This window comes from Bactrocera oleae, chromosome 4, assembly GCF_042242935.1.
Source record: "Bactrocera oleae isolate idBacOlea1 chromosome 4, idBacOlea1, whole genome shotgun sequence".
Taxonomy (NCBI): Eukaryota; Metazoa; Arthropoda; class Insecta; order Diptera; family Tephritidae; genus Bactrocera; species Bactrocera oleae.
In genome coordinates this window covers 73,674,232-73,700,984 of record NC_091538.1, presented here as the reverse complement: position 1 = coordinate 73,700,984, position 26,753 = coordinate 73,674,232, and the positions used below count along the sequence as shown (strand labels likewise).

Here is a 26,753-nt window from a genome sequence, read left to right as displayed (position 1 = left end):
GTGTACGTTTAATATGTGTTATAAGATAAATATATATACTTATACGCATGTGCATATTGACCAAATAAGTTTTATAAGTAAACACACTATTTTAAAAATATTTCAAAAAATTATGAATAAAAACATTTAATGGGTATATTAATATCCGTAAAAACACCTATTTTTATTTCTTTCTTTCTTTTCGCTTGCGAACACATTTGGATTGCTATTTTATTGAATATTACTATCTTTAAACAGTTATACATATTTATTGTATAATAAAATAAATCTACATATATTACTCAATAGTGTTTTTGCAACTTAGTATCACGATTTATTCTACTGTACACATAACGAATGCGTCTAACGTAGTGTCATCTTCTGCAACCGAAGCAGGACTTAAAGGCCCGCTTTATGGCGCGCACATTATGAATGACTTGTTCCTGAAAAGGAGAGTTGTATGTTCAAATTTTCTCATCTCATTGAATGATATTGGGTTATAATGTACCTGCATTAAATTGAAACACATAGCAATGAGCGCCATACCAAGTAGAAGATAAACAGCACAAAGTATAAAACTAACCTCCACTTTGTCTTTATCGGCAGTAATCTGGAAATGAGAACGGATTAGTTTTCTTGGTAATTCTTGAATATTTGGAAGTATACCACCCGTTCGCCGGGCACCAAATCGCCAAAACCGATACTACTTAACGATATGAAACAGAAGTAACTGCCATCCAAATAGTCCCATGCCTCCCACCGGCTGAACAAAATAGCTCCAGCTAATATATAACTGGGAAATCAAATTGCTTTAGCCGATTTTAATATATTATATATTTTTAAAAACTATAGACTACCTTATCATTATGACTACGCAGACCATTAGCGGCACAGTTATTTCGTCAGTATTCATTCGTATTTCTCTCTCAATGTCGGAATCATTCTCTTTCTCAAAGTTCTCCAGTGCGCTCATACTCTGTGTAGAAGTTTCAGTTTCTTCACTGTAGTAACTACTCGAGGAGCTGTTACTACTCCGACTGTCACTACTGCTGTTCGTACACCGATGACTTTCCATGTCTTGCAGCTATTAAGTAATAAGTTATTTAAATACTGTCTGTTGTATGTTTCAAACTTACCGCTTTAGACATAGCCAATTGACGCAGTTTCCTTCGTTCCCGTATGATTCGTCGCCTTGCAACACCCGGACAAATGCGGCACAGACATACTTTGGAGTAAATCCATTTGAAGGATTTGGCTAGAACATCGCCTATATTCGATAGATATAAAAGGAAAAGCGGCATACCAATAATTGCATATAAAATTGTCACTAATTTGCCCCAATCCGATTTTGGTGAAATATTGCCATAACCTGCGGAATGAAAAAATAAATGAAGATATCATTAAAGCGATGTCATATCGACTTTCTGCTTTAAATTTATTTACAATAGTTTTAAAAATTAATTTCATAACAAATATTTAATTTATATTAAAAAACGTTGCGAAAGAATTCAACATTCATTGTTCGATGGATTACAATCAAATTTGACGTCTTCTTGACTTATACTGAAGGTCATAAACTTAAACATAGTTTCATAGTATATTTTAAATCGCTTCAAGTAAAGTTATGTTTAAATCATTTTCACATGAGAAGAACTCAGGCGAAGAGGCTAGATATATTCTAGTTTAGCGCTAAGCCACTTAATTTTTAGGAAAACTTGTCCATTTAATTTCATTAAAATATTCCACACTTTGACCAACCTGAACGGTTTAAAGTCAGATGGAAAGTCGGAAATCATTATGCAGGCTATATTAGGGTCAGAGAGAGAGAGATGAGCTGATTGTACTTGTATTACATTGTAATATTAACATATTTTTAAGGAATTTCATAAAGATATAAATAACACACAGAACGGCGCTTGGCCAAGTTTTTGCTCGATTTGATCCATTTTAGGCACAAAGATGCGCTGTTATTATCTAGGGACTTGAACAGTTATAGTCCGATTTTGACAATATTTAGTCATTAGGGGGCATATGCATTGGTATTTGCTTTGTATTCTGTATAGCAAAAGAATCAGGTGGAATTTAAAATTGTGTTTTATGGGAAGTAATCGTGGTTGTTATCCGTTCGCGCCTACTATCGCACTGTAAGATTGAATTGTCATAATAATCTTATGTACCGAATTTGGTTGAAATTGGTCGAGTATTTAACCTATTTTCAAACTGTCGTAAAGGCGTCGAAAGAATTTGTCCTGTGAAAATTTGGGTGATGTAGCTTGGATGGTTTGGGAGATATATACATTAACCTATTAGAAGGTAGGGGCATGCCCATTATTTATTAATTTTCAGCCCACATGTGCCTCTGCGATCTTATGTACCAGATTACAGTTTTATTTCGTAATTTGGAGCTTAGTTACGATATCTCAATTTTTACTCAAGTTAAGGCTCGGCTTGCACAGATAGACAGACGGACGGACGGACAGACAGTCATCTGGATTGCAACTCGGCTCATCATCCTGATCATTTATATATACATAACCCTATATCTACTTGTATCTCGATTAGTTTCAGGTGATACAAACAACCGTTAGATGAACAAAACTATTATACTCTATAGTGACATGTCGTAAGGGTATAATAACAAGGAAACAGTAAAATCGATGGCAGCCGAACATTAAATACTCTCGCAATTTGTAAGAATGAAAGTTGTGTAAATCATTCTTGGTATATGTTGCTAAAGGCTCGATTTTACCACCAAACCACAATAAGTTCAAGATGTACGAAATGTGTTTAGACAGTGTTTTTGAATTATGTTGATATGCATACATACAATACATGCTGAAATTTTCAGCTGTATTCATTGCTTATATTTCACACTTCATTGCTTGTTTCTGAAATCTTCACCAAAAACTATACTGTAATGATGCCCCAGACTCCATATTTGCCAGACATAGCTCCGCGTGACTTTTTCCTATTTCCAAAAATAAATTGAACCTTAAAAGGTTAAAAGAGCTAAAGGCTAAAAAGCGAGTTTGAGAAATGTTTTGACGATTGGAAGAAGTCCTGGCATAAGTGCATAATATCGAATTTTTACTATTTTGACGGCACCAACGTTAATGTAGACGAGATCGCACATATTAATCAATATTTACGATATATCTTAAACTGAAATAAGAGAATCATTATCCCCAAGCCGAGAGGACGTAATGATAACGTTACGAACCAAATTGGCTGGGTAAAATTCGTCAAGTGGTTTCTGAGATATAAAATTCTAATTCAATGTTCAATCTTTTATTTGATCTACATGTAGCTTTACTGTATAATCCTACTCACACTTATAGCAATGTAATCAACTACGTTGATTATTGTGCAGTGGTAATTGGTGATTAAGTTATAGCACTTTTTCTTTGTATCCTTTTTGTGGGCGTAGAAACTCCCACCCAACCTCTTCAGAATTACGTGTACTACATGAACCGAATGGGTAGACACACATTTTTCTAGTATTTTCGATACATAACTCTATATCTATTTTGATTATTGTAGTATGTTAGATGAATAAAGCGGTTATTCTTCTATGCAACATGCTGAGAGAGTTCACTGTAGCAATCTGGAAGATGGTATTCACCTATAGTAGTTATAACCGTTAGTGAATAGAGGAAAGCACCCGAGAAGCTCCACTGTTTGTCAATATCAGGATCAATTAAGTTTTCATGTGCAACTTCCCGTTGAAATTCCAGTAAAATTTCGTTAACTCTATAAGATTGAAAGGGAGAAGGCTTTGATGTACAAATGTTGGCACAATAGAAATTTCGAGTTGTTAATACGTACCTTTCCTTATAATAATTGTTGTCAAAGAAACTTATATTTTGTACAGTTATATCCCAGATCTTCTGCAGGCATTTCCCCGTTATGTTGGGTTTTATAGTTTTGTGTGTACTGAGTCTTTCGTATTCGAATAATTCAATTGCTTGAAAAATGAAGGCACCTGTATATAGTCAATGCGATTGAGGTAAATAAAGGAAAAGAAAATCCACAATATGTTTGAATACATGGACATAGTTGAATGATTTTCGAATTACCTCCAATGGTATAGATTATTACAAGGAGTATGATGCCAACATTACTAAACAGAAAAGCTGTAAATTGTCGACATCTATCTTTGAATCGTTCGAAAGGGGGTTTTTGTCGTTTTCGAAATGAGCTGCGCCGTGAGGACATTTTTCCTACAACGCTCACTCTATGTCACCTCAAACAACACTCCGACCGTCCTCTTGTATGCTGGAGCTAGGTTGCGCGCTTTTTTGTCTTCTTCGACGATGCTTTGCAAAGAAGAGTTTTAGCGATCGATCGGCAATTGAAGTGGAGCTATGATCTGCTCCAATTTGTAAAAGACAACCTCTGTGCTCTGTAACACTGGACATGCTTTACGACAGAACAACAGATACGTATCATTAGTTGTTTGTGTTCTGTAAGGTTAATGGCGATATAGACGGCAACTGAAAGTAAACGAGAAAATCAGTTATTGTACATATCAGAAAACGAAAAGTCAATGCAATAATAATAATTATATAATATTATATTAATAATTTTTGAATAAAATATTTATATTAATTGTAATATTATGTTTACTTTTTATGGTAAACCACCCAGCAGAATATTGGAGTTTATCAACATGCTGGGGCTAGATGTGTCGATATGATTTAGAAGCGATGCATACCTCAAAACTAATCTAACTATCTATCTATCCTAACATTCATTACTTTTCAAGCTATCTCGAAAGAGTATGTATTTAAGTAATAGGTTCACTTAAACTCAGTTGTCCTTCGTAATCGGATGGAAGCTCAGAAACATTATATTTATACAATATCCATTGAGAATTTCTAAGTATCGGTTCCGCGTTAAAAATCATTTATATGTTATTTTCATCTTTAAAACTCTAATTTCCACATTTGTTGTGATTTAATCAATATAGAGGTATTATGTACAAATACCACAATATGACTCAAGTACCTTTCACAACCCTATGAGTAAATATGCTCGTTCAAGTGCTGCAACACACCCTAATATGCCCATATGTATGTATTTATGGATATAAACTACAATTTAAATATATTTTCTGGCACACGTGCGTCGAGACAAGGGCGGATATACATAAAGTTTTAAAAACTTAACTCCGAGCATACTACCAACAAAGTTCGTATAGCAGATATGCTTGTATGACAAAAGGCGTGTGCATATATTGAGATGATTTTGTGATAAGACCATACCGATACATTTAAGTTTATAAATATCTACATACATATGAACATGCATATGGAGAATTGTGTGCATATGGAGTGAATATCGTAGAGGCAAAACTAAAACAAAATCTTGTTGGGTACTTTGGGAGAAAATTCTGCTAAATTAGACTAAATCGTGTGACTCACAAATGTTATTGAACTGCGTATGCTAGGAAGTACTTTTGATTTTAACATGTGGCTTCGGAATATAAGGTAAGTTATAAAGTCGTTTTTAAGTGCCAATAATCTAGACTCGTAACCTCAATTATTACAAATTGTGTAAGGTACATAAAAGACGTACTCGGGAGTGCGTCACATATTGATTAAGTATTATGATTTTAATCAAATTATTGCTTATAGGTATGTATGTACTATATATAGACAAGTATACATGTATATTTACTTTGTTAGTGTATTTATAGTTTTGCATCGAAACAACAGTGTTAATTTGGTTTTGGATATGGGCGGAAGAAAATAATACAACGAACAGTCAGGTTCCAGCTAGCCAATAATGTGAATATGTTAATAAGTAAAGTGAATTATTGTTTAGCTTACATTCTTCAATGAGTTCAAAAACCTTAAGGCGAACACACATACAAGTAGATATAAATAGAATAGCAGCGGTATTTCCCTGAAATGTACGAGACTTCTAGATACACGGTAAAGGCTAAAATCGTTTGCTAAATGTATGAGGTGCCACATTATATATAAGATAGTTATTATTTATACATCCGAAGATATAAATTTTAAACAACGTATTTGGCTCGAACTTAGTAACTGTAATCATGTACAGTAATCACAATCATATAAAAACCCTGAACATCTTAAAACCACATGTTGTATGAGTAATATTCATTTTACAGATAAGCAGGTACTGTATTTGTTTGTAGAACACCTACTATACATATGTACATATATCAACAGGTTGCCCTAAGAATTACTCTTATTAATTGATCGATCTATGAACACAAATACACATATGAATTTACAGTTACTGCAATTATATTATGATATATTTTTCCGCATAGGCCATTGGATAATGAAAACGTAACGTGGACTAAGAGATCGTCTATTTCTGACCAAACAGACATTTAATGACAGCTACTGACGCCAGTCGTCATTGTTATTACTATGCCCAAGTACACGGCGCTTACTTTTTCGGGTGCTGTGGCATAAGGGGTGTACCATATTTGACGATGCGTTTAATTACCGAAAAGCGTTGTTCGTTTTGAATGAGTTGCAGTAGGCCAGCGAAGACATCACCATTATTTGGATCACTTTGGCATTAAGTGGATTTTCGTATACTATGTACAAAACGTCACTTTTTGCAACATTGCCAATTATGTATAATGTGTAAATACAATATATAACAAGTAAGGAAGGGCTAAGTTTGGATGTAACCGAACATTTTATACTCTCGCAAAGTCAAATGGTATACTCGTTATAGATTTCTTTGTGCATCTTGCCGCCTTGTTCTATGTTGACCGATGTTTTCGGTAAAAAGTCAACTATAGGCACTGGGGTTGACATATTCAATACCTAGGGGCTTGAACAGTTTTGGTTCGATTTAGACAATTTTTGGTCACAAGGTGGCACTTTAAACGTATTATTCACGCAAAGTTTTACCCCCAAATAATCATTGTTGCTTGATATGCATAGTGGGAAGTGAAATAATCAGATGGAATTGAAAATGGTGTTATTTGGTAAATAGGCGTGGTTGTAGTCCGATTTCGCCCATTTTCGCACTATGGCATGGAAATATAAAAAGAACGTTACCGAATTTGGTTGAAATCGGTTAAGCAGATCCCAAGATATGGGTTCTCACCTAAAAGTAGGCGGTGCCACGCCTACTGACTAATTTTGAACGTGGTTCCTATAAAGTCATCTCATACCATCCCAGAGATAAAACTTAATGTCTCTGGCGTGTTTAGTGCTTGGTTTATCGCGCTTTTAGTATTTTTATACTCTTGCAACATGTTGCCACAGAGTATAATATTTTTGTTCATTTAACGGTTGTTTCTATCAGCTAATACTAATCGAGTTAGATGTAGAGTTATATATGTATATATATAAAGGATCAGGATGATGAGACGTGTTGAAATCCGATTGTTTTTTGGCCCCATAAGAAGTTCATTTTTGTAAATGGGCGTAACCCCACCACTGCCACGCCCACACAACGCCAATAGTCGTCATAACTTCAATCCATTCTCGATTTTGATTTTGCTGCAATCTCTGAAGAAATTATTCAGATTGGGCCACTATAGCATATAGCTGCCACACAAACTACGAACTATATGCTACAGAGTCCGATTTGACCAATTTACAAAGGTGTCATTGACTCCATAAAATGTAAACAAAGAGCAATTGTTAACAAAGGTTGTTGACTTAGCAAAATGAAAAAATAGGTTGTGGACTTCGCTAAATCGAAAATAGGTTGTGGACTTGGCTAAATGTAGCCAAAGGTTGTGGACTTGGCTAAATGTAAACAAAGAGTTCATTGACCTCATAAAATGTAAACAAAGGGGTCATTGAACTTGGCAAAATGTAAACAATAAGGTCATTGACCTTGGCAAAATGCTAACAAAGAGGTCATTGACCCCATAAAATGTAAACAAAAGAGTCACTGACCCTAAATATAAACAGAGGTTGTTAACTTCGCTGAATGAAAAAATAGGTTGTGGACTTCGCTAAATCGAAAATAGGTTGTGGACTTGGCTAAAAGTAAACAAAAAGTTCATTGACCTCATAAAATGTAAACAAAGGGGTCATTGAACTTGGCAGAATGTAAACAATAAGGTCATTGACCTCATAATGTAAACAAAGGAGTCATTGACTCCATAAAATGTAAACAAAAGGGTCACTGACCCTAAATGTAAACAAATGTTGTTGACTTCGCTTAATCTAATTTAGGTTGTGAACTTGGCTAAAGGTAGCCAAAGGTTGTGGACTTGGCTAAATGTAAACAAAAAGTTTATTGACCTCATAAAATGTAAACAAAGGGGTCATTGTACTTGGCGAAATGTAAACAAAGAGGTCATTGACCCCATAAAATGTAAACAAAAGAGTCACTGACCCTAAATATAAACAGAGGTTGTTAACTTCGCTAAATGAAAAAATAGGTTGTGGACTTCGCTAAATCGAAAAAAGGTTGTGGACTTGGCTAAAAGTAAACAAAAAGTTCATTGACCTCATAAAATGTAAACAAAGGGGTCATTGAACTTGGCAGAATGTAAACAATAAGGTCATTGACCTCATAATGTAAACAAAGGAGTCATTGACCCCATAAAATGTAAACAAAAGGGTCACTGACCCTAAATGTAAACAAATGTTGTTGACTTCGCTTAATCTAATTTAGGTTGTGAACTTGGCTAAAGGTAGCCAAAGGTTGTGGACTTGGCTAAATGTAAACAAAAAGTTTATTGACCTCATAAAATGTAAACAAAGGGGTCATTGAACTTGGAAAAATGTAAACAATAAGGTCATTGACCTTGGCAAAATGTTAACAAAGAGGTCATTGACCCCATAAAATGTAAACAAAAGGGTCACTGACCCTAAATATAAACAAAGGTTGTTGACTTCGCTAAATGTTAACAAATGGTTGTGGACTTCGCTAGATCGAATATAGCTTGTGGACTTGGATAAATGTAAACAAAAGGTTCATTGACCTCATAAAATATAAACAAAGGGGTCATTGACCTTGGAAAAACGTAAACAATAAGGTCATTGACCTTATAATGTAAACAAAGGGGTCATTGACCTCATAAAGTGTAAACAAAGGGGCATCGACTTCATAAAATGTAAACAAAAGAATCCCAAATGTATACAAAGATTAGAGGATTGGTTAAATATAAACAAAAAGATACTCCGTAAAGGGTATTAGTGCTTCGGTGCGGCTGAAATTAACATTTTTCTAGTTTAATATTAATATAAATATAAAGTTTTGCTATATCTGAATGTATTTTCCCTACGTTGATCTTTGCAAGTTGCAAGAGTTTAAAATGTTCGGTTACACCCGAACTTAGCTCTTTCTTACTTGTTTAACAGTACCGTTATATGGGGAGTGGGCGGGCTTGTCACCCGATTTCAACCATTTTCACACCGTCAATAGAGGTGCTAAAAACATTTGCTCCCAGTGAATTTGGTTATTATAGCTTTAGCGGCTTAGGAGATATGCACATTAAACCTATTAGAGGCGGGACCACGCCCACTTTTTAAAAAAAAGTTTTAACTGCAGATTCCCCTTCCTAATGTGATCCTGTGTACCAAATAACAGTCTTGTATCTTATTGCGGAGCTTAGTTATGGCAATTTATTTGTTTTTGATTAATGGCGTTTTGTGGGTGTGGCAGTAGTCCAGTTACGCCCATCTGCAATACCAACCGTCTTACGGTACCAAGAAACATGTGTACCAAGTTTCATGAAGATATCTCAATTTTTACTCAAGTTACAGCTTGCACGGACGGACGGACAGACAGTCACCCGGATTTCAACTCGTCTCTTCATCCTGATCATTTATATATACATAACCCTATATCTAACTCGATTAGTTTTAGGTGATACAAACAACCGTTAAGTGAACAAAACTATTATACTCTGTAGCAACAAGTTGCGAGAGTATAAATATATATAATGACAGCTGCGTTTTAGCAAGCAACTTTGCTTTTGTTATCTTTCTTGCATATACTGGTATGTATGTATTTATTAGAAATTTAATTCAATTTAAATCTTTTTTTATTTCAATGACATAGTCAAGACATTTTATTATCATTGTGAGTGGCTACTACGCGGGCATATTGTACATTACATACATACGTTCATATGTAATTGCTTGCTTATAAAAGAAAAACACATTTTTTCAAATTTGTCTGAATGTATAAAAATATGAATTATGAATTGAAATAGCGGTAAATGCTAGTGTGGTTGAATGAGCAAATGCAAAAAAGTAGACCATTTTAGAATAGGCAAGAGGCAGCAGTGACATGGCTCCTAAAGCGACATTTGGCATGAGTTGATGAGCGGTAAGGGACGACAGGTGTTCATTGATATTTGAAAAAATTCTGTGTTGCCGTGTACTTGTAATGAAATACGAAAAAATATGTTACACTAAATATTTTTAATATCACGCGATATTGTGAACAGTTTATTTTTCCTCTCATTCAAATATTAAACGTAGTTATTATACTCTTACAACATTTTACAGAGTACAAATAGTTTGGATCACCTAACGGTTGTTTGTATCATCTAAAACTTATCGAATAATTAAAAAAAATTAAAAAAGTGGGCGTGGCTCCGATCTCTAATCTAATAGGTTTAATGCGCATATATCCTAAACCGCTAAAGATATAACAACCAAATTATTCCAGGACAAACCTTTTTAGCACCCCTACCGACAGTGTGAAAATGGATGAAATCGATTAAAACTACTAAAAGTGCGATTCATTAAATAAACCAGTTAGAGACGTTGAATTTTACACATAGGATGATACAATTAAGCTTTATAAAAGCCAATACAAAAATTGGACAGTGGGCGTGGCACCGCCCATCTCTAGGGGGAAAACCCATATCTCAGGATCTACTCAACCGATTTCAACCGAATTTGGTAAGTAACATTATCCTAAGATTCCTACGCCCACTTCCCATATACCAATTTTAAATTCCGTTTGATTCTTTCGCATTCCAGCACACAAATAAAGCACCAATTAATATAACGGAATACAAATTTGCATGAACAGTGCCTTTGAAGTATGGCACCTTATGCCAAAGTTGGCTAAATCGAACCAAAATTGTTCAAACGCCTAGGTACCGAATATGTGGATCGCAGTGGATATAGTCCACTTTTTACCAAAAATATCGGTCAATGTGTGAGATATGATAGTATGTCTGAGTGTCAATAATGGGTTGTCTCGGGTCAATACTTCCCATAGCCCCCATATACCTAATATAAAAATTTTCGAAGTTCCGGGTGAGTTTATACCGCTTATATCGGGTAATATGTACGTTATCTTAATTTAATTGAGTGAGCAGGTTTTTCTCCTAATGGTGCATTTCTGTGTCTAAAATGGTTAAAATCGGGTGAAAATTTGACCTAGCCCCGATACAACTATTATTAGAATTTTCGAACATCCGGCTGACATTACTCCATATAGATTGGTGATGGTAGGTACTTTAATGAAACCCAGGGAGCATTTTATTAGTATGTGTCGTGTAAATATTGTATATATATATATATATATATATATATAATATATATTATAGTATGTGGTATTGGCAAAAATAGATGAAATCGGTTCAATACTACCCCAACTCCCATATACTACATACCATAATGATTTTGGTTTTTTCAAAAACTTTTATGCCGAAAATGTCGTTCAGTGTATGAGTTATACAATATATTTACAAAATTGTTTGGAAATATGTTCTCAAGTATAATGGAACAATGTCAAAATGAATGCAATCAGCCCGTTCCATATAATGATTTCAGTCTTTCCACCTGACTTGTAACTTTTCAACTTGGTCAAAATGTGATATTTTAATGAAATTAAATAGACAAGTTTTCTTAAAAATAATGTGGTCTAAACATCGCATCTCTATTATTATATAATGAATTCCGATCCGCTAGCTTACGTTTTCCGCATCAACTCAATAAGTAGAGAAGTAAAATATAGCTATACAATTAAGTCTAAATTAATGGCCTGCAATATATGTATGTCAAGAAGATACCAAATTTGATTGTAATTTATTCACAGTTTCTTCGAATAATTAATGTTGAATTCTTTCGCAACATTTTTTTTTTATAACGTTTGGCCAACACCTGAAGGAATTTTTCGGGCTTTGATTCTTGCTTAGCTTAGCTTCGTTACATATTTTTATTTTTTTTATTTTTATTTATTAACATGATATGCCTGACGATAGCTGAGCAAAAATGTATCCTAAATACCCAACAAATGAGTTAAAAGTTTTCAGAGGGTTGTGTGCTCTCAAAGATGCGCAGAAACCGCAGCAGATCCAGCTGATTTTAAGTGAAGTAGTTCAAAATTTCGTTTTCCTCAGAAATGCTGTTAGTAAAACCGAGTTACTAATTAGAACCAGTGAAAGAATGGATTAGATCGTGGCACCGTCTTTTTTTGGGTATAATGCTCATGGAGTCCAGTATTAAGCTAAATACAATCAGAACACAACTATGCCTACTTTCCGTAGAAAATTTGTGGTGCGCATGACAGTCTTGATAAGTTTTTAACTCATTCACTATGCTAAAAATGTTGCTAAGTTAAAAACAAAAATTTAATAAATTTGAAAATAAAAATAAAAATAAAAATAAAAAAATTCTTCGAACAGCTAATTTTCTAAAATATGGCACCACCTGCTGTCTGGATTTATTCCAGAGTAAGCATCCAAAATAACAAACGGTTAATGTAATAAACAAAAAAAATATAAAATATGACTTTCGAGCTCATAACAAGAAATAAAGTATTTCGGCATTGCCGATTTTAATATACATAACCTACTTCTAGAAATGAAAGGGCATTGGTTTTCGTTCATTAACGGCCATTTTCTGCAATATTTATGATCCAGTTGGTAGAGATCAAGGTAGTGTTTCTTGTATTATTAGTCAATATCGGACTCAGCTAAATAACTAAATCATCTTTCTGTATGGCCTTGAACTTAGAACTGTGCAGTTTTAGGACTAGAAACAATACCTAAGAGTCCAAATTGAAAGCAAATATTCAAAGAGTGAAAATAGTTCAGCTCGAAAAGTGTGTATTTGTGTGTTCACGGAACAGTAGGCAAATACTGTAAATAAAAGCATATTTGTTTAAATTCAGATTTGATTGGAACATCATCCATTGTACAAATCACCTGCGAAAGTGTATCATGTCGACCCTACGAGAAAAAAATCCATAAGAAACGATATAGCTATAAAGCTGGTTCTTCAACCATTAAGGGGGTACAACTAAAATAGAAGGCATTACTCATATTATTTAAGGATATTTTTAACTGAATACGAATGCTTAATCCACAGGGAGCCCATAATAACTCAAAAGCAAGCAACACCAGAGAACATACCATCCAGATTCAATAAATTATTAGTGATCGGACTTTAACTCGATATCTTTTCAACACACAATTAAAATTAAAATATCAAATATTAAATATATTCGAGCGCTTACCTAGACAAGAGATAAAGTATATCCGATATTTTGTGTTGAAGTCGAATAAGCAAAGTTCTCTATGGGATACCTTCTGTTGTGTATTTTTTATAGTTTTTCAAGGCACTTACCTACGCGTATTAATTCATACGTATTTACAATAGAAATTAATTGTTTAAATTTCTGACATAACAAAAAAAAAAAAATAGTTCACAAACGCGAATAGCAAAGAAATTATTTTCCTTTACATGTTGTTGTACAAGTATCATCTTAGTTAAGAAGGGACAAGCTTTGTAAATATTTCTGCATCAATTTCGTGTGAGTATTTTTAAATAATCGCAAGTGGTTGCATCGAACACTTTTAGGCAGAACATTAATTACGAACATAAATATTTACTTCTCTGTATACATATCTTTTGTGAACAAAATTAGATATATATACTCTATAGTGAAACCCTAAAAATAGTAATAATGAACCATAAGGAGTTTTTTTTTACGATGCCGGTTGTGTCAAATGTCGGTCAGCTCACTTGTGACCTAGAACAATTGCTTTCATAAAAACTCACTTGATTTGTATTGAATGTTTAAGTAAAATTAAATTTGTTATATTTACGTTATATTGCATTTGATGCACAACTGTAAGTGCGTATAACGTTTAAAGGAATGCTGTTATGAAAAAATCTTTTAGACCTTTTTGTAGGGCGAAACAACTTTTTATTACAAAATAATTTGTAAGTTTATTTGCTTTACAGTGCCTGCAGAGTGCAGAGAGCGTGGCTCGGCTCCGACAAACGCTTCAAAACTCTTTTCTCGTCTCAGCTTTACGCTCGGCTACGGTCAGCGTCCGTGAATTCGGATGAAAATGATCGCACACAGTTTTGCCGCTTTATTTATTGCAAAAAAAAATTATCTCAAAAATTATAACAGATGTGTTCGATTTGACTGGATAACAGGTTATTGTTGTTGCTTTGCATTTATTAACTTTTTGAAGAGGCGAATCGAAGGCACCTTAGAGAATTTACAACAAGGAAGGTTGTATGTTTTGTGGTTAAAGTTGGCATTTCCCAAAAACTTTCATTATTTTATGAACTCTGTTATTTGCAGCTTTTATTGACTATTAATGAATGTTATTTAACTTGAAATTTTAATGTTTTATTGCTACATGATTTAAAAAATAATAATTCCCAACAAATTGCTTACAATTACACATCTTATTTAACCAAAAAAAAACAAAATCTTCTGCCTTTTCACACATTCATAAATACATACATACATACATTCCTACATACCTACATATATGGTCATATGTATGTAGGTTTGTATACGCAATGTTTTCCGCATAATTAAATTGAAAATTATTAGGTGCTTGAAGCGAAACGACTGCGACTGTGACTGCGAGTAACAAGCCGACATGCAAACGCTGGATCAAGCTGACCGTCTCGCTGACGAATCTTTGGACAGACCGTTTACGTGCGCTGCGAAAAGATCAAAAGCTGTAATGGAGCGAAACGCAGAACAACTCTAATAATACGTATATAGTGATCGTAAGTTTGGAATATCTGCTAAATATAACGAACATGTGCAAATACTCCACAGTGGCACTTATGTTTGTATGGAAATGTGCACATATAGAGACACATTGGCAAATAAGTTTTTATGTATTGTAGAAGTGCATATTTTCCATATTTTGTTATTTTTGCATTGTTAAAGTATACTTGGTAAATGTAATATTCGAACTTACAAAACTTGTAAACATTAGGGTTTACACAATTATAGTACACAGAAAAATGTGTATATGTAAATGAAACTCAATTACGTAATTAACAACATTAATATGCCTTGGTACAAGCGTATGTAGATACAAGTATGTTTATGCATATATCCAATCGATCTATTTTGAACTATTTTGTTCTTCTTTGTTATTAGAAACATAAACCAAAGCTATGGTATTGTGGAACTTAAACACCCGACAATTCTAACATCTGTGGTAAATTTGTGCGTCATGGCTATTTCTTTTTAGTACCTTGCGGAGATTCTGTTTATCCACCCTCGTATCCACCATGTGCATGTGATATACATACAGATATTATATGTTTATCTACAATTGTTTATGAAAAGTGTGATTGAGTTATAGTAATTACCTAAGTTAGAGATATTTCATGGACAAAGTTAATACATCTTTCTAACGCAACACTTCCGAAGAAGTTACAAACAGAAAACATAGTAGCAATTTGGTAAAATCGAGGAAACCGCTTGATCATTTCCACAAGGATACTTTGAAACTTATTTATTTTCTTATTTTGCCACACAACTACAGTTGCAATTTATTTTATATGTTTGTTTAGTAGATATATAAATTTAAGAGTTTCTGTTTGGATTACAATCAAATTTGGTATGTTTTTAGTTATAATATAGGTCATATACTCATTTAGTTTTATTACTATATTTCACTTCCCGTCAGCTAAAATTGTATTAAAACCGTCTTCAAATGAGATATATGTGATATAAACTCAACTGAAGAAGCTAATCTTAATATAATAAGTTGATGTGAAACGTCATCGCAATTCATTATTTTAGAAATATAAGGTTTTGACAAATGTCTAGACTTTGCTGACTATTCGTCCCGGTTTGGTCCCTGCTCCCTGAGTTTCATTAAAGTACCTCACATACCGTCACCAATAATATGGAGTAAAATCAACCTGATGTTTGAAAATTCTGTGATTAGTTATATGGGGACTAGGTCAAGTTTTCACCCGCTTTTACTTATTTTAGACACAAAAATACACTGTTTTGAGGAAAATACGCACTCTCACTTTTATTGAGATAACTCACATATTGGCCGATATATGCGGCATAAATTCACAAGGAACTTCGAAGATCTTTATATTAGGTATATGGGGGCTAAGAGAAATATTGACCCGATTCACCCCATTTTTGAAACTTAATTGGTGATTTATTTGGATACTGGAATGTGAAAGAATCTGATGGAATTTAAAATGGTGTTATATGAGAAGCAGGCGTGGTTGTGTTCCGTTTTCTCCATTTTTGCACTAATACGTGTCATGTCAAAATAATATTGTGTGCCAAATTTAGTTGAAATTGGTGGTATAGGTTCGGAGATCTGTGATTTCACTTAAATGTGGGTGGTGCCACATTAGCCCATTGTCCAATTTTGACACCTGCTCCTATAAAGCCCTTTTGTGTTATCTCGAATGTAAAATTAAATGTCTCTGACCCATTTCCTCGAACCACGAAGAACTACGAAGTTTTCGCTACATTTCTTAATACAAAGTTTTGCCAACACCTGAAGGTATGGCATTTCTCCGTCTTTGATCCTTGCAAGTTGTAAGAGTATGAAATTTTTGGTTAAACCCGCAAATTAGGGTCATACTTGTTTTTATCTATTTTTCGTTAGGTTTATCAAAATAATTTTAGCAACTAAATTTATCTTAACTTCAGCTGAGGTGGTCATATATATATATATATTTTATTGATATTAATGTTTCTAAAAGACCCTAAACATTGATGACATTGATCAACGGTTCAAGTGTTGTAATCGAATTTGAATTAACTTTATTTTATTCATTTTTTTTTTTAACTTTCAATTCTCTAAACTATAGATTTTCTATCGCTTCTGAAAACCTGAAAACCGCGGAAAAAATTATGATGGTATTGAAACAACATAAACAGCAATATAAAATAAAAATTTTCTGGTATATGCCGGGTTTCGTGTAAAGAAAAATGTATCATATAATGTTTTTTATACTCTCGGAAATTGTTGCTACAGAGTATAATAGTTTTGTTCACTTAACGGTTGTTTGTACCACCTAAAACTAATCGAGTTAGATATAGGGTTATGTATATATAAATGATCAGGATAAAGAGACGAGTTGAAATCCGGGTGACTGTCTGTCCGTCCGTCCGTCTGTCCGTCTGTCCGTCTGTCCGTCTTGCTACTGCTACGCCCACAAAACGCCATTAATCAAAAACAAATAAATTGCCATAACTAAGCTCCGCAATAAGATACAAGACTGTTATTTGGCACAAAGGATCACATTAGGGAGGGGCATCTGCACTTAAAATAGGCGTGGTCCCGCCCCTAATAAGTTTAATGTGCATATCTCCTAAACCGCTAAAGCTATAATAACCAAATTCACTGACCTACTGATAACAAATTTTTTTGGCACCTCTATCGACAGCGTGAAAATGGGTGAAATCGAACGACAACCCCGCAAACTCCCCATATAACGGTACTGTTAAAAAATACTAAATGCACGATAAATCAAGCACTAAACAAGCCAGAGACATTAAATTTTATCTCTGGGATGGTATAAGATGATTTTATAGGAACCACGTTCAAAATTACATAGTGGGCATGGCACCGCCCACTTTTAGGGGAAAACCCATATCTTGGGATCTGCTTAACCGATTTCAACCAAATTCGGTACATAATATTCTTCCCATATTTCTATGTTGTAGTACGAAAATGGAGGAAATCGGATTACAACCACGCCTATTTACCAAATAACACCATTTTCAATTCCATCTGATTCTTTCACTTTCCAGTATGCAAATCAAGCAACAATGATTATATCGGCGTAAAACTTTGCGTGAATAATACGTTTAAAGTACGCCACCAAAAATTGTCTAAATCGAACAAAAACTGTTCAAGCCCCTAGGTATTGAATATGTGAACCCCAGTGCCTATAGTTGACTTTTTACCGAAAATATCGGTCAACATAGAACAAGGCGGCAAGATGCACAAAGAAATCTATAACGAGTATACCATTTGACTTTGCGAGAGTATAAAATGTTCGGTTACATCCGAACTTAGTTCTTCCTTACTTGTTTTTTGTTGTTTTTACGTATTTTTTGCAAACAACGAATGTATAAATATTAGCACACATGAGAAATAATTATTGTAATTATTAATTTAATGTGAAATCTGTCACCTACATGTGCCAGCCATCACGCTGGTTATTTATTGACAGACGCGTCAGGAAACTTGAGTAAAACAACAATGATGTCCACACAAATTTTCGCTTAGTGACTTTTTCGTACAAAAAATTAACATGAACTCTTAAATTCCTTGGACTCCTACGTAGTGTGTACAGACAGTGCGTAAGATGCGCCAATACCCGCAAATTATAATAATTTTTCTAAGTAAGGACGGCACTCGTTCGAGTTCATATGATCTTAACAGTCGCAATTAAAAGAATATGTAGGCCGATTGTCGTCATTTATTCTTATCATGGGTGTCAAATTAACTTCTGCTAGAGTTGCCATAACTGAGCTGCATATTAAGATTCAACACCCTAATTTTGTACAACTAATCGCAATAACCTGTTATAGTTTCAACCTTTCGTTTGAAATAGCTTTAAAAGTGGGCGTGGAACCATAATATGTTTGATGTATATATCTCCCAAATTCTTCAGGTTGTATCACCCAAATTTGCACAGCAAATATCGTTAAAAACTACTAAAACTGCGATAAATCAGTAACGAAATGCGTCAGAGACATTAAATTTCGTGTAGTTCTGGAGGTATACGATTTTACCTAAATGTAGGCGGAGTCACGCCCATTGTTCAATTTTTACACCGAAATCCATGAAGCCCTTAAGCACCACCATAGCTCTGAAATTAAATGCGTCTGACGCTGCTTTAATTACTGAGGTTTTAAACTTTTAAAAGTCGTTAAATGATTTTGTTTTTAGAAATTACAAAAATAAATTCCAAAAAATAATAATTTATAAATTTCCCGATTAGTCCATCATATAATTAGTATTAGAAAATATTTAAGTCCTTCATATCACTACTCGATATCAGACTTCGTGGTCTCATATCTATTTCTTATGAGTATGCCAAAAGAGGATTAATTTACTTTTCTTTCTTGCGTCTGACACAATTATAAAAAATTGCTGATTACCTACGTATATATCGAGTTGCTTTGCTCATAGCAATCGACAATGATTCGTTGAGATTTTCCGATACACGGCAGCCCCCGAACAAAAACTATAATCAATGTAAATAGAAGAGCGTCATCGCCTCGATTGTATTTACGATAATCTTTACCTAGGCAATACATACGTACATATGAATTTATAGTATATGAGATGTAGATATATTGGTTTTGTATTTTTAGCTGCATTTGTATATCTTAAGAGTCAACGTGACGTCACTATTGAAATACATACGTATGTATATATAGACACTACTAACAATATCACAATTCAAAACTTGAATAAACAATTTTGTGATATGTATGAATGTATGCACATCGTCATATACAATTTTTTGTACTGCTTCAAAAAAGTTTGATTATTTACTTGGTTTCCATTGGGCTGCTTGTTTGCGCGATTAACAGGATCCACTTAATTTTACTACAAGTATATTTTTAAAATCTATTTTGTTTTATCATACTCGTACATATGCATTTAAATCGTTTTTGCAACGAAATTTTTTTATTTATAACTACAAAAGAATAAAACTAAATTCACTATATTTGCATAAATGTGTGAAATAGATAAATGACGAATTAAAATGCCGCCGGGTATAAATTTAAGACAATAGGACCAGCATACGTAAGCAGAAAAAGTAGGTCTGTGCCACACCAACTTTTCCTATTTCTACGCGGTTCGGTTTTCGCCGTTCGCCAGAGAAATCACTACTGACACTATTTTGCCGCGACGGTCATCGAAAGAGTTCGAAATTGAGATTTTTACTTGGTATTGACGTCGTGTCTATGACGATTTTCAACGATCAGTGATTTTCGGTCGAGAGATCGTTGAAGATTCTGCGCAGATCATATCAAATCATTAAGCAGATGAGCGGTTAATTAAAAGTTTCAAAAACTTAAGGCTTTATAGAGTGAGCTAGGTAATCGTTGATAAACCCTGGACACAAGTTTTTGACTATTTAAAAAAACAAATAGTCGTCAAAGTCAATAGAAAGAAATATCAATATTCATATAAGCCTTTGAGATGATACGGATCGATTTCGATCATTTTTAGAAAATAATTGTTACATGTTTGTTATTACATGTTTCGTTTTTTTATCTTTGATGATGAGTGAATTTTTTTGTAAAGTAAAAGAAGCTAATGGAATCAAAACAGTGTCGGTGGTGTCGTGCGATTTATCTTATGATATATGAAATCCAACCTAAAAGGTGTTTGATAGCAATCGTACTTTAAACAGTTTTGAACAATACTGCTAAATAACAACATTGTTTTTTTGTCCTTTTTTGCATCTTAGCAGCGAAAGACGTACAATAAACCTATCAGAAGGCGAGATCACTAATTAATTAATTTTCTCTGCAGAATTTTTAATTGAATTTAAGTAATTTTGGTGAATTTGTGGATTTTGACGTTTCTAAAGGATATACGAGCAGGATACATGAAAACTATTGGACCAATATAGTTATTGTTACATAAGATTTGGACAATGGGCGTTACACCGTCCACCTTTAGGTGCAATCCCAAAGTTCAGGAACTACTCGTTACGGAAAAGTTGTTACATTGTGAAAATGGGTGAAATGGGCTACAACCACGCCTGGTTTCTATGTACCATACATATGATATGTACTACATTTTTGAATTCCTTATGATTCTTTCACATTCCAGTATATAAATAAAGCACCAATTAAGTTATTGGAAACAACTTTTAGGTAAATAGTGCCTTTAAAGTAGGCAATCTCGCGTCTCAAAAATGTAGAAATCGGACCATAATATTTCAACCACCTGATACCGAATATGTGAGTCTCAGTGCTCATGGCTAACTTTTTATCGAAAGTGTAATTAATTTGTGGGATGAATTATTGAAAATCAAAAAGAATCCTGTTCAAAATATGTTCTTGTATCAAAAATTCGGGTCAATACTTACCGTAGCCCCCATAGACCAACATAAAGATTTCCGGTTGATATGCCAATATGTAAGATGTTTTAACAATAAATTGAGTTTAAGAAAAACTATAATTATGACTTAAAGCAATTTTTACAATTAATACATACCATAGAAGCCGATTGTACATAGCCGATTACAAATTTGAAAATTATTTATAAAACTATTTTTAAATAAGGATTTTCGGAATTACAAAATAAATAAAAAATAATGAAAAAATTAAATTTTTTTACCCCTGAATTCGGGAGATGTTATTCTAAATTTCTTCCTGTTTGACCAACAGTTAAAAGTATTTGCAAATGCATGCAAATTGTGAGAGTATAAAATATTCGGTTACGCCCGAACTTAGCCCTACCATACTTGTTATATTTCTGTTTTGTAATGAACGTAGCCTGTAGTCGTTTTGATGACTTGTAATATTGACGGAAATAATTTTATTAAAAAAAAACAAATCAAATAAAATACAATTCCTTTGAAGATACACACGTACGTAATACAAAAGAGGGAAATTTTAATTATCACGAGATGCCTATCGATGTAAGCATAAGATATTCAAATTTTATCACTGTCCGGTCATTGTATTTTAATAAAATGAATAAATTTTAAAATATAACAGCCAAAACGAGTTGGGTGGACGCCAATGCTGATACTGATTTGTGTTGGGACCACCATCGGCGCTGTTATACCCATTGGCTATGCACTGGGGGTTATGAATACACCTGCTGAGGTGAGCTGGGCTAATATTCTCATAAACTGCTCATTGCATGTATTGCCGATTTCAAGATCATAAAAGAATGGACTGTCTCTAGTGTTGCCAGTACATACAGCGTTAAACTCAACGCAACGAAGGCGGACATACTTTGGGCTAGCATAGTGTCCATTTTTCAGGTTGGCGGTATTTTGGGTTCTTTTATTTCTGGATCTATAAGCAACAAATTTGGAAGGTAAAAGTCGGGAGTGCCGTACATACATAAAAATGTGTGTAAATTCACCTCACTTCTCATTACAGAAAAGGTTGCCTTGCATTCAGCGGTGTTTTGTTATCTTTTGCTGGACTTTTTTTGTATTTCAGCCGTAAGGCTCACCTCGTCGAGATGATGTTATTTGGTCGTTTTTTGATTGGTATCTCAGCTGCGCTAATCTATACCGCACAGCCGATGTATTTGCTAGAGTGCGCGCCCATACATTTGCGTGGCAGTGCTGGCGTCTTCACACTACTTGGCATAACGGGCGGTATTGTTTTTGGACAAATATTTAGTTTACAACAAGTGTTTGGCAATGAGGAGAGTTGGGAATTGGCCTTAAGCTTCTACTTGATTTTTGTTCTTATTGGCTTCTTGCCGGCCTTTTTGTTTCCCGAATCACCTAGTTGGTTAATTAAGGTGCGCCAAGACGAAGATTTGGCCAGGAAGTCTTTAAAAAGTTTACGTGGAAAAAATGCTGAAGAAACTATAAATGCTGAAATCGCAGAATTGAAAGCATCAGCGGCTGCCTCTAGTGAAATACTTGGATTTTGGGCGGTGATGAAAAACTCAGAATTTTGCTTGCCTGTGCTAATTGTTATCTCATTTACCGCTTGTCAAGCCTTGAGCGGAGTTAATGGTATTTTCTTTTACTCAGTAAGAATCTTTACCAAATGTGGCTTTTCCGTTGAAAATGCCACCTGGTTGAATTTCGGTTCTGGTGTATTGAATTTCGTGTTTGCGCTCATTAGTTTAGTTTTAATGGAGAAATTCAATAGACGTCCCTGTATGCTTCTCTCAGCGAGTGCTTGTGCTACATCATTAATTGGTTTGGGGTTCGCTTTGAAGTATATTGTAAGTATCGCATATATTAACAAACCTATATCCATTTGATAATGCATTCTAGGATTACGTCAGTTGGTTCCCAATACTTTGCGTTATTTTAATGGCTTCCTTCATATCATTTTTCAATGTGGGCCTAGGGCCAATACCATTCTTTATAGGAACAGGTAATTTTGCCAAAGTGTAATTTTATACAACTAAACATTTAGATATATGTATGTATTAAAAATAAGATAACTCTTACCTTTTAAGAACTTTTTGAATTACCACCTCGTACTGTGGCCATGGCTACCGGGAACTTTTCATGTTGGACCGGTAATTTCTTGATCGGTATGTGTTTCCCTCCTGTAGAGAGTTTAATTGGTCCATTTTGCTTCCTACCCTGTGGTGGTGTTTGTATATATTGTTTCTTGCTCACGTGGCGCTATGTCCCGGAGACACGCGGTTTTGAGCCATCGGATGTGAAACCTTTGATGGCGAATGGCCTCAAATCGAAAGTAACCTAAGGTGAGGTGACAGAAATTGATTGAAGTCAAGTTTAGTGCTTGGTAAAATTCTTACTGTTTCTTTAATCGAAGAAAAATCGAATTTTTTTCTCGAAAATTTAATAAACGTATAAACTGTTTTTTTCTATTGTAAAAATATGTTTTAAAAATAATAATTATTTGTTGACTTTCAAAATGAAATGCTGAAGAATGTACAAAGCTATATGGAAAATGCTATATTCAGTACTCAAAGATGTTTATTAATTTTTACCATCTGACTTGCTGTTTCACTGTTGAGTTCGATCCACGATTCATCTTCAATCCCTTTGATCGCAATTTTTTCTCTCGCAACAAGTTACACGTTGTGTATGTACATACATATCTATATCAAACGTATCGAAATAACGAGGGGAATTGAAGAATTGAAGTAATGATTTGGAAAATAAATTAAGGTTTCTTGTTACAACTCAGGTATACTATTAAAACTATTGTAGTCGAACACGCCTTCAAAGGGGTTTCATTAAAATAGGCACAGTAATTGATGGGGCCGATAATATATCATGCGTTAATATGGATCAGTTCCAAAATGGGCCACAACCAGGCTTCTCTTTGAAAACCACCAGAATTTTTATATCAAATATTATGATTTTCGACCCTGTAGTTGACTACTTACCGTATACATTGGTTCGCGAAGGAGATCTTATACAAGTACATTCAACTAGTTGTCTGATTAAATTGATAAAATTGGTCAATGTTCTCCTTTAGCCTTGTTTAATAAATTTGCACAAACTTCTTATCCTCAATATTATACAGTTACATGTGTACACATTTGTTGCAGAAGATTTAATTTTCAAAATATTACCATGCCATTTTTTGCAATAATACCAACATATTAAGTGAATATTTAAGCATTGACGTACATAAGCGGTCATTACAACAGGTGTCTTCTTTTAGTATATTCATTTAAGAGTCTCCCCAGCAGCTTATTAATACTCTCATTTACATGCATAGCGTATATAAAATACGTTTACTTAAGTGAATTAATTATATGGGAAAAAATCTTTGCTTAAAAAAAAAAAAACAAAGTATGCACCAGTTTGTAGTACACTGTGAAAATATATGTTAAACTGCCAAATAAGATCTCTTAAGGCTCCCCTAAAACTTTCAATAATTTAATTTGAAAATTTGCCAGTCCTAGTAATATTATCAGGCCAAATAAAATATTGAAATCATTTTTCTAGAAATTTCGTTACAGCCGATCTATTTTACTATCTTAATCATATTAACTTAAAAAAATTGCTAGCAATTAAATAATTTTGGAAGAATTTCGTAGTTTTCGTAAAGTGGCTCTATCGACGTAATCTGTAATCTGTAAATTTGAGAATCTTACCTATAATCTTACAGTATGGAGGAAGGCGAGGTTGAACATCTCACTTTCTTCTTGATTGTCTCGCCTTTGCTAGATCAAGAACGGATACAGGAGTTCTAGTTTTATGGCTTCACACAGCCATCATACCTAACCTAACCTAACATAGCGCACAAAGTATATAAGTGAATGAAACTGATAGATTAATTTCCAAGAAATTTCAAGGAATTGTGTTGAACCCCCAAATGTATTTCAGAACTAGTTATATAAAGAAAACTATAAATTATTCATGAAAAGTCAATCAGAACCATATAGTTAAGCGATATGCTAAATAAAAATTTCTTAATCATATAGTCTAGAACTAAAAGTATTTTTAAGTCATAAGCTGAAAGTTGAACTCTACCCCTGATCAGCCAGTTAACATTTCAACTGGTGTGAAATTTATCCCTTTTAATCTATATATAATATAATACATATGTATTCCCATAGTGAAATGTCAGTTATGAGAATTGTATTCGACAGATGTTGCCTTAACAATTATCTCACATTGTGTGAATCTGAAAAGCTTTTTTTGCTTAATTCTGTTTTTTGTGTTGAATTAAAATAGCAGTACAAGGGAAATAGTCACATTATTTGAAAGATTTTACTGAAATGCGAAAATTTTAATTAATGCCAATTGATTTAACAGTTTTTTAGTGTACATATACATAGCTCATTAAATTATAAAGCATTTGGGACTTGCCAGACACTAAATTAAACGTTTGAAAAATGAAAACCATATTTTTTGAAAGCTGTAATATCAGCAAATAAAATAGAATAAAAATGAATTATAATAAAAATCAAATATATAATTTTTTCTCTTCGATTGAATTCCTGGTTATACCACTATTATTATTTAGACTTGTTGTATATATGTTTTAGCACATGAACACATACCTAAATACTAAATCGTAAAAGGCAAATCATTTATTACCTATAAAATGATTCCCCTCTTCTATATTTTCACAGCACCCTATCGAGGCTAAAGTAATAGTGTTTTCTTTTCTCGCTGAAAATGTGGCCTCATTATATGGCAATATTATATAATTGTATATAAATATCTATTATTGAGCTTAACAAAACTTATGGATTCATTATGGTTAGTAGAAAAACTTGATTCAAGGAGTTGGGGGTAGTCAAAATTTTCGTTAAGTGTAATATCTTGAAAATATTCTCTGAAAATTTAAAGTTGATTCGATAATTACTTTTTGACTTACTCGACAAATAACAAAGAGCACTCGGGAGCAGGTAGTTAGTATTTCTGTACGTAAATCTAGTGTGAAAATTAAAAGCGTTTTTCTCAAAACTATTTTTTTGAACTGGTGACAACTGTAACTCGAAAACCGCTCAATAGATTTTAATGAAATTTATACAGCTTTTAAAATACATAATAAATTCGGGCCTGATCTTATTTTCGATTTTTTAAGACCAATTAACTGTGTTTTTTTTTTCAAAAATCTAGAAAAATTTACCTGAGGCCGCCATTTTGTTAATTTTTGAAAAAAAAAGCTTCGATCAGACCCAAAATGATCTATTTATAAAACTAATTTTTTTATCCGATTGATTTTAGATGAATCTCCAATAACTTATGATTGTTCCCGCAAGGAACTTTTTTTGGAACTGGGCCAACACAGACAGCTATAACTTTGGAAATAAATTTTTTTTTTGAAATTTTCATGACTTCAAGTCAAAACATTGTATAACAATGCCATATTAATACTTTTGTTGTTTCGTCTAGACAACTCTCACCCCAACGTTTTGA

The 26,753-nt window shown here is 33.6% G+C and overlaps 2 protein-coding genes across 5 annotated transcripts; one reads left to right on the top strand and one right to left on the bottom strand.

Annotated features, from left to right (window-relative positions):
* Positions 1–134: 134 nt before the first annotated feature.
* sand (sandman) lies at positions 135–23,486 on the bottom strand. Of its 4 annotated transcripts, XM_070108695.1 has the most exons (10): positions 19,727–20,076; positions 19,327–19,472; positions 4,056–4,472; positions 3,805–3,961; positions 3,602–3,729; positions 1,116–1,348; positions 837–1,063; positions 646–772; positions 488–589; positions 135–422 (listed from the first exon to the last, which is right to left on the bottom strand). In XM_070108695.1, the coding sequence occupies exons 3-10, from the start codon at positions 4,192–4,194 to the stop codon at positions 354–356; spliced, it is 1,182 nt and encodes a 393-aa protein (XP_069964796.1). In that variant the 5' UTR covers positions 4,195–4,472; positions 19,327–19,472; positions 19,727–20,076; the 3' UTR covers positions 135–353. The 4 variants fall into 4 exon arrangements, with proteins under 4 accessions (XP_069964796.1, XP_069964797.1, XP_014091857.1 ...); XM_070108696.1 differs by lacking the exons at positions 19,327–19,472; positions 19,727–20,076 and adding an exon at positions 23,346–23,486; XM_014236382.3 differs by lacking the exon at positions 19,327–19,472.
* LOC106618463 (solute carrier family 2, facilitated glucose transporter member 1) lies at positions 21,774–23,762 on the top strand. The gene is made up of 6 exons (XM_014236268.3): positions 21,774–21,833; positions 21,913–22,023; positions 22,080–22,240; positions 22,306–23,113; positions 23,166–23,268; positions 23,354–23,762. Exons 1-6 carry the CDS (start codon positions 21,822–21,824, stop codon positions 23,605–23,607), a joined length of 1,449 nt encoding a protein of 482 aa, XP_014091743.2. The 5' UTR covers positions 21,774–21,821; the 3' UTR covers positions 23,608–23,762.
* Positions 23,763–26,753: the final 2,991 nt, after the last annotated feature.

Bases quoted from the DNA above. Each gene is read 5' to 3' on its own strand.
- sand (XM_070108696.1), bottom strand. From the start codon at position 4,194: ATGTCCTCACGGCGCAGCTCATTTCGAAAACGACAAAAACCCCCTTTC. The intron at 3,962-4,055 runs GTAATTCGAAAA...GACTATATACAG, and splicing joins AATAATCTATACCATTGGAG to GTGCCTTCATTTTTCAAGCA. The intron at 1,349-3,601 runs GTGAATACCATC...TTCATTCCGCAG, and splicing joins AACGGTTATAACTACTATAG to GTTATGGCAATATTTCACCA.
- LOC106618463 (XM_014236268.3), top strand. The intron at 22,241-22,305 runs GTAAAAGTCGGG...TTCTCATTACAG, and splicing joins ATAAGCAACAAATTTGGAAG to AAAAGGTTGCCTTGCATTCA. The intron at 23,269-23,353 runs GTAATTTTGCCA...TTACCTTTTAAG, and splicing joins ACCATTCTTTATAGGAACAG to AACTTTTTGAATTACCACCT.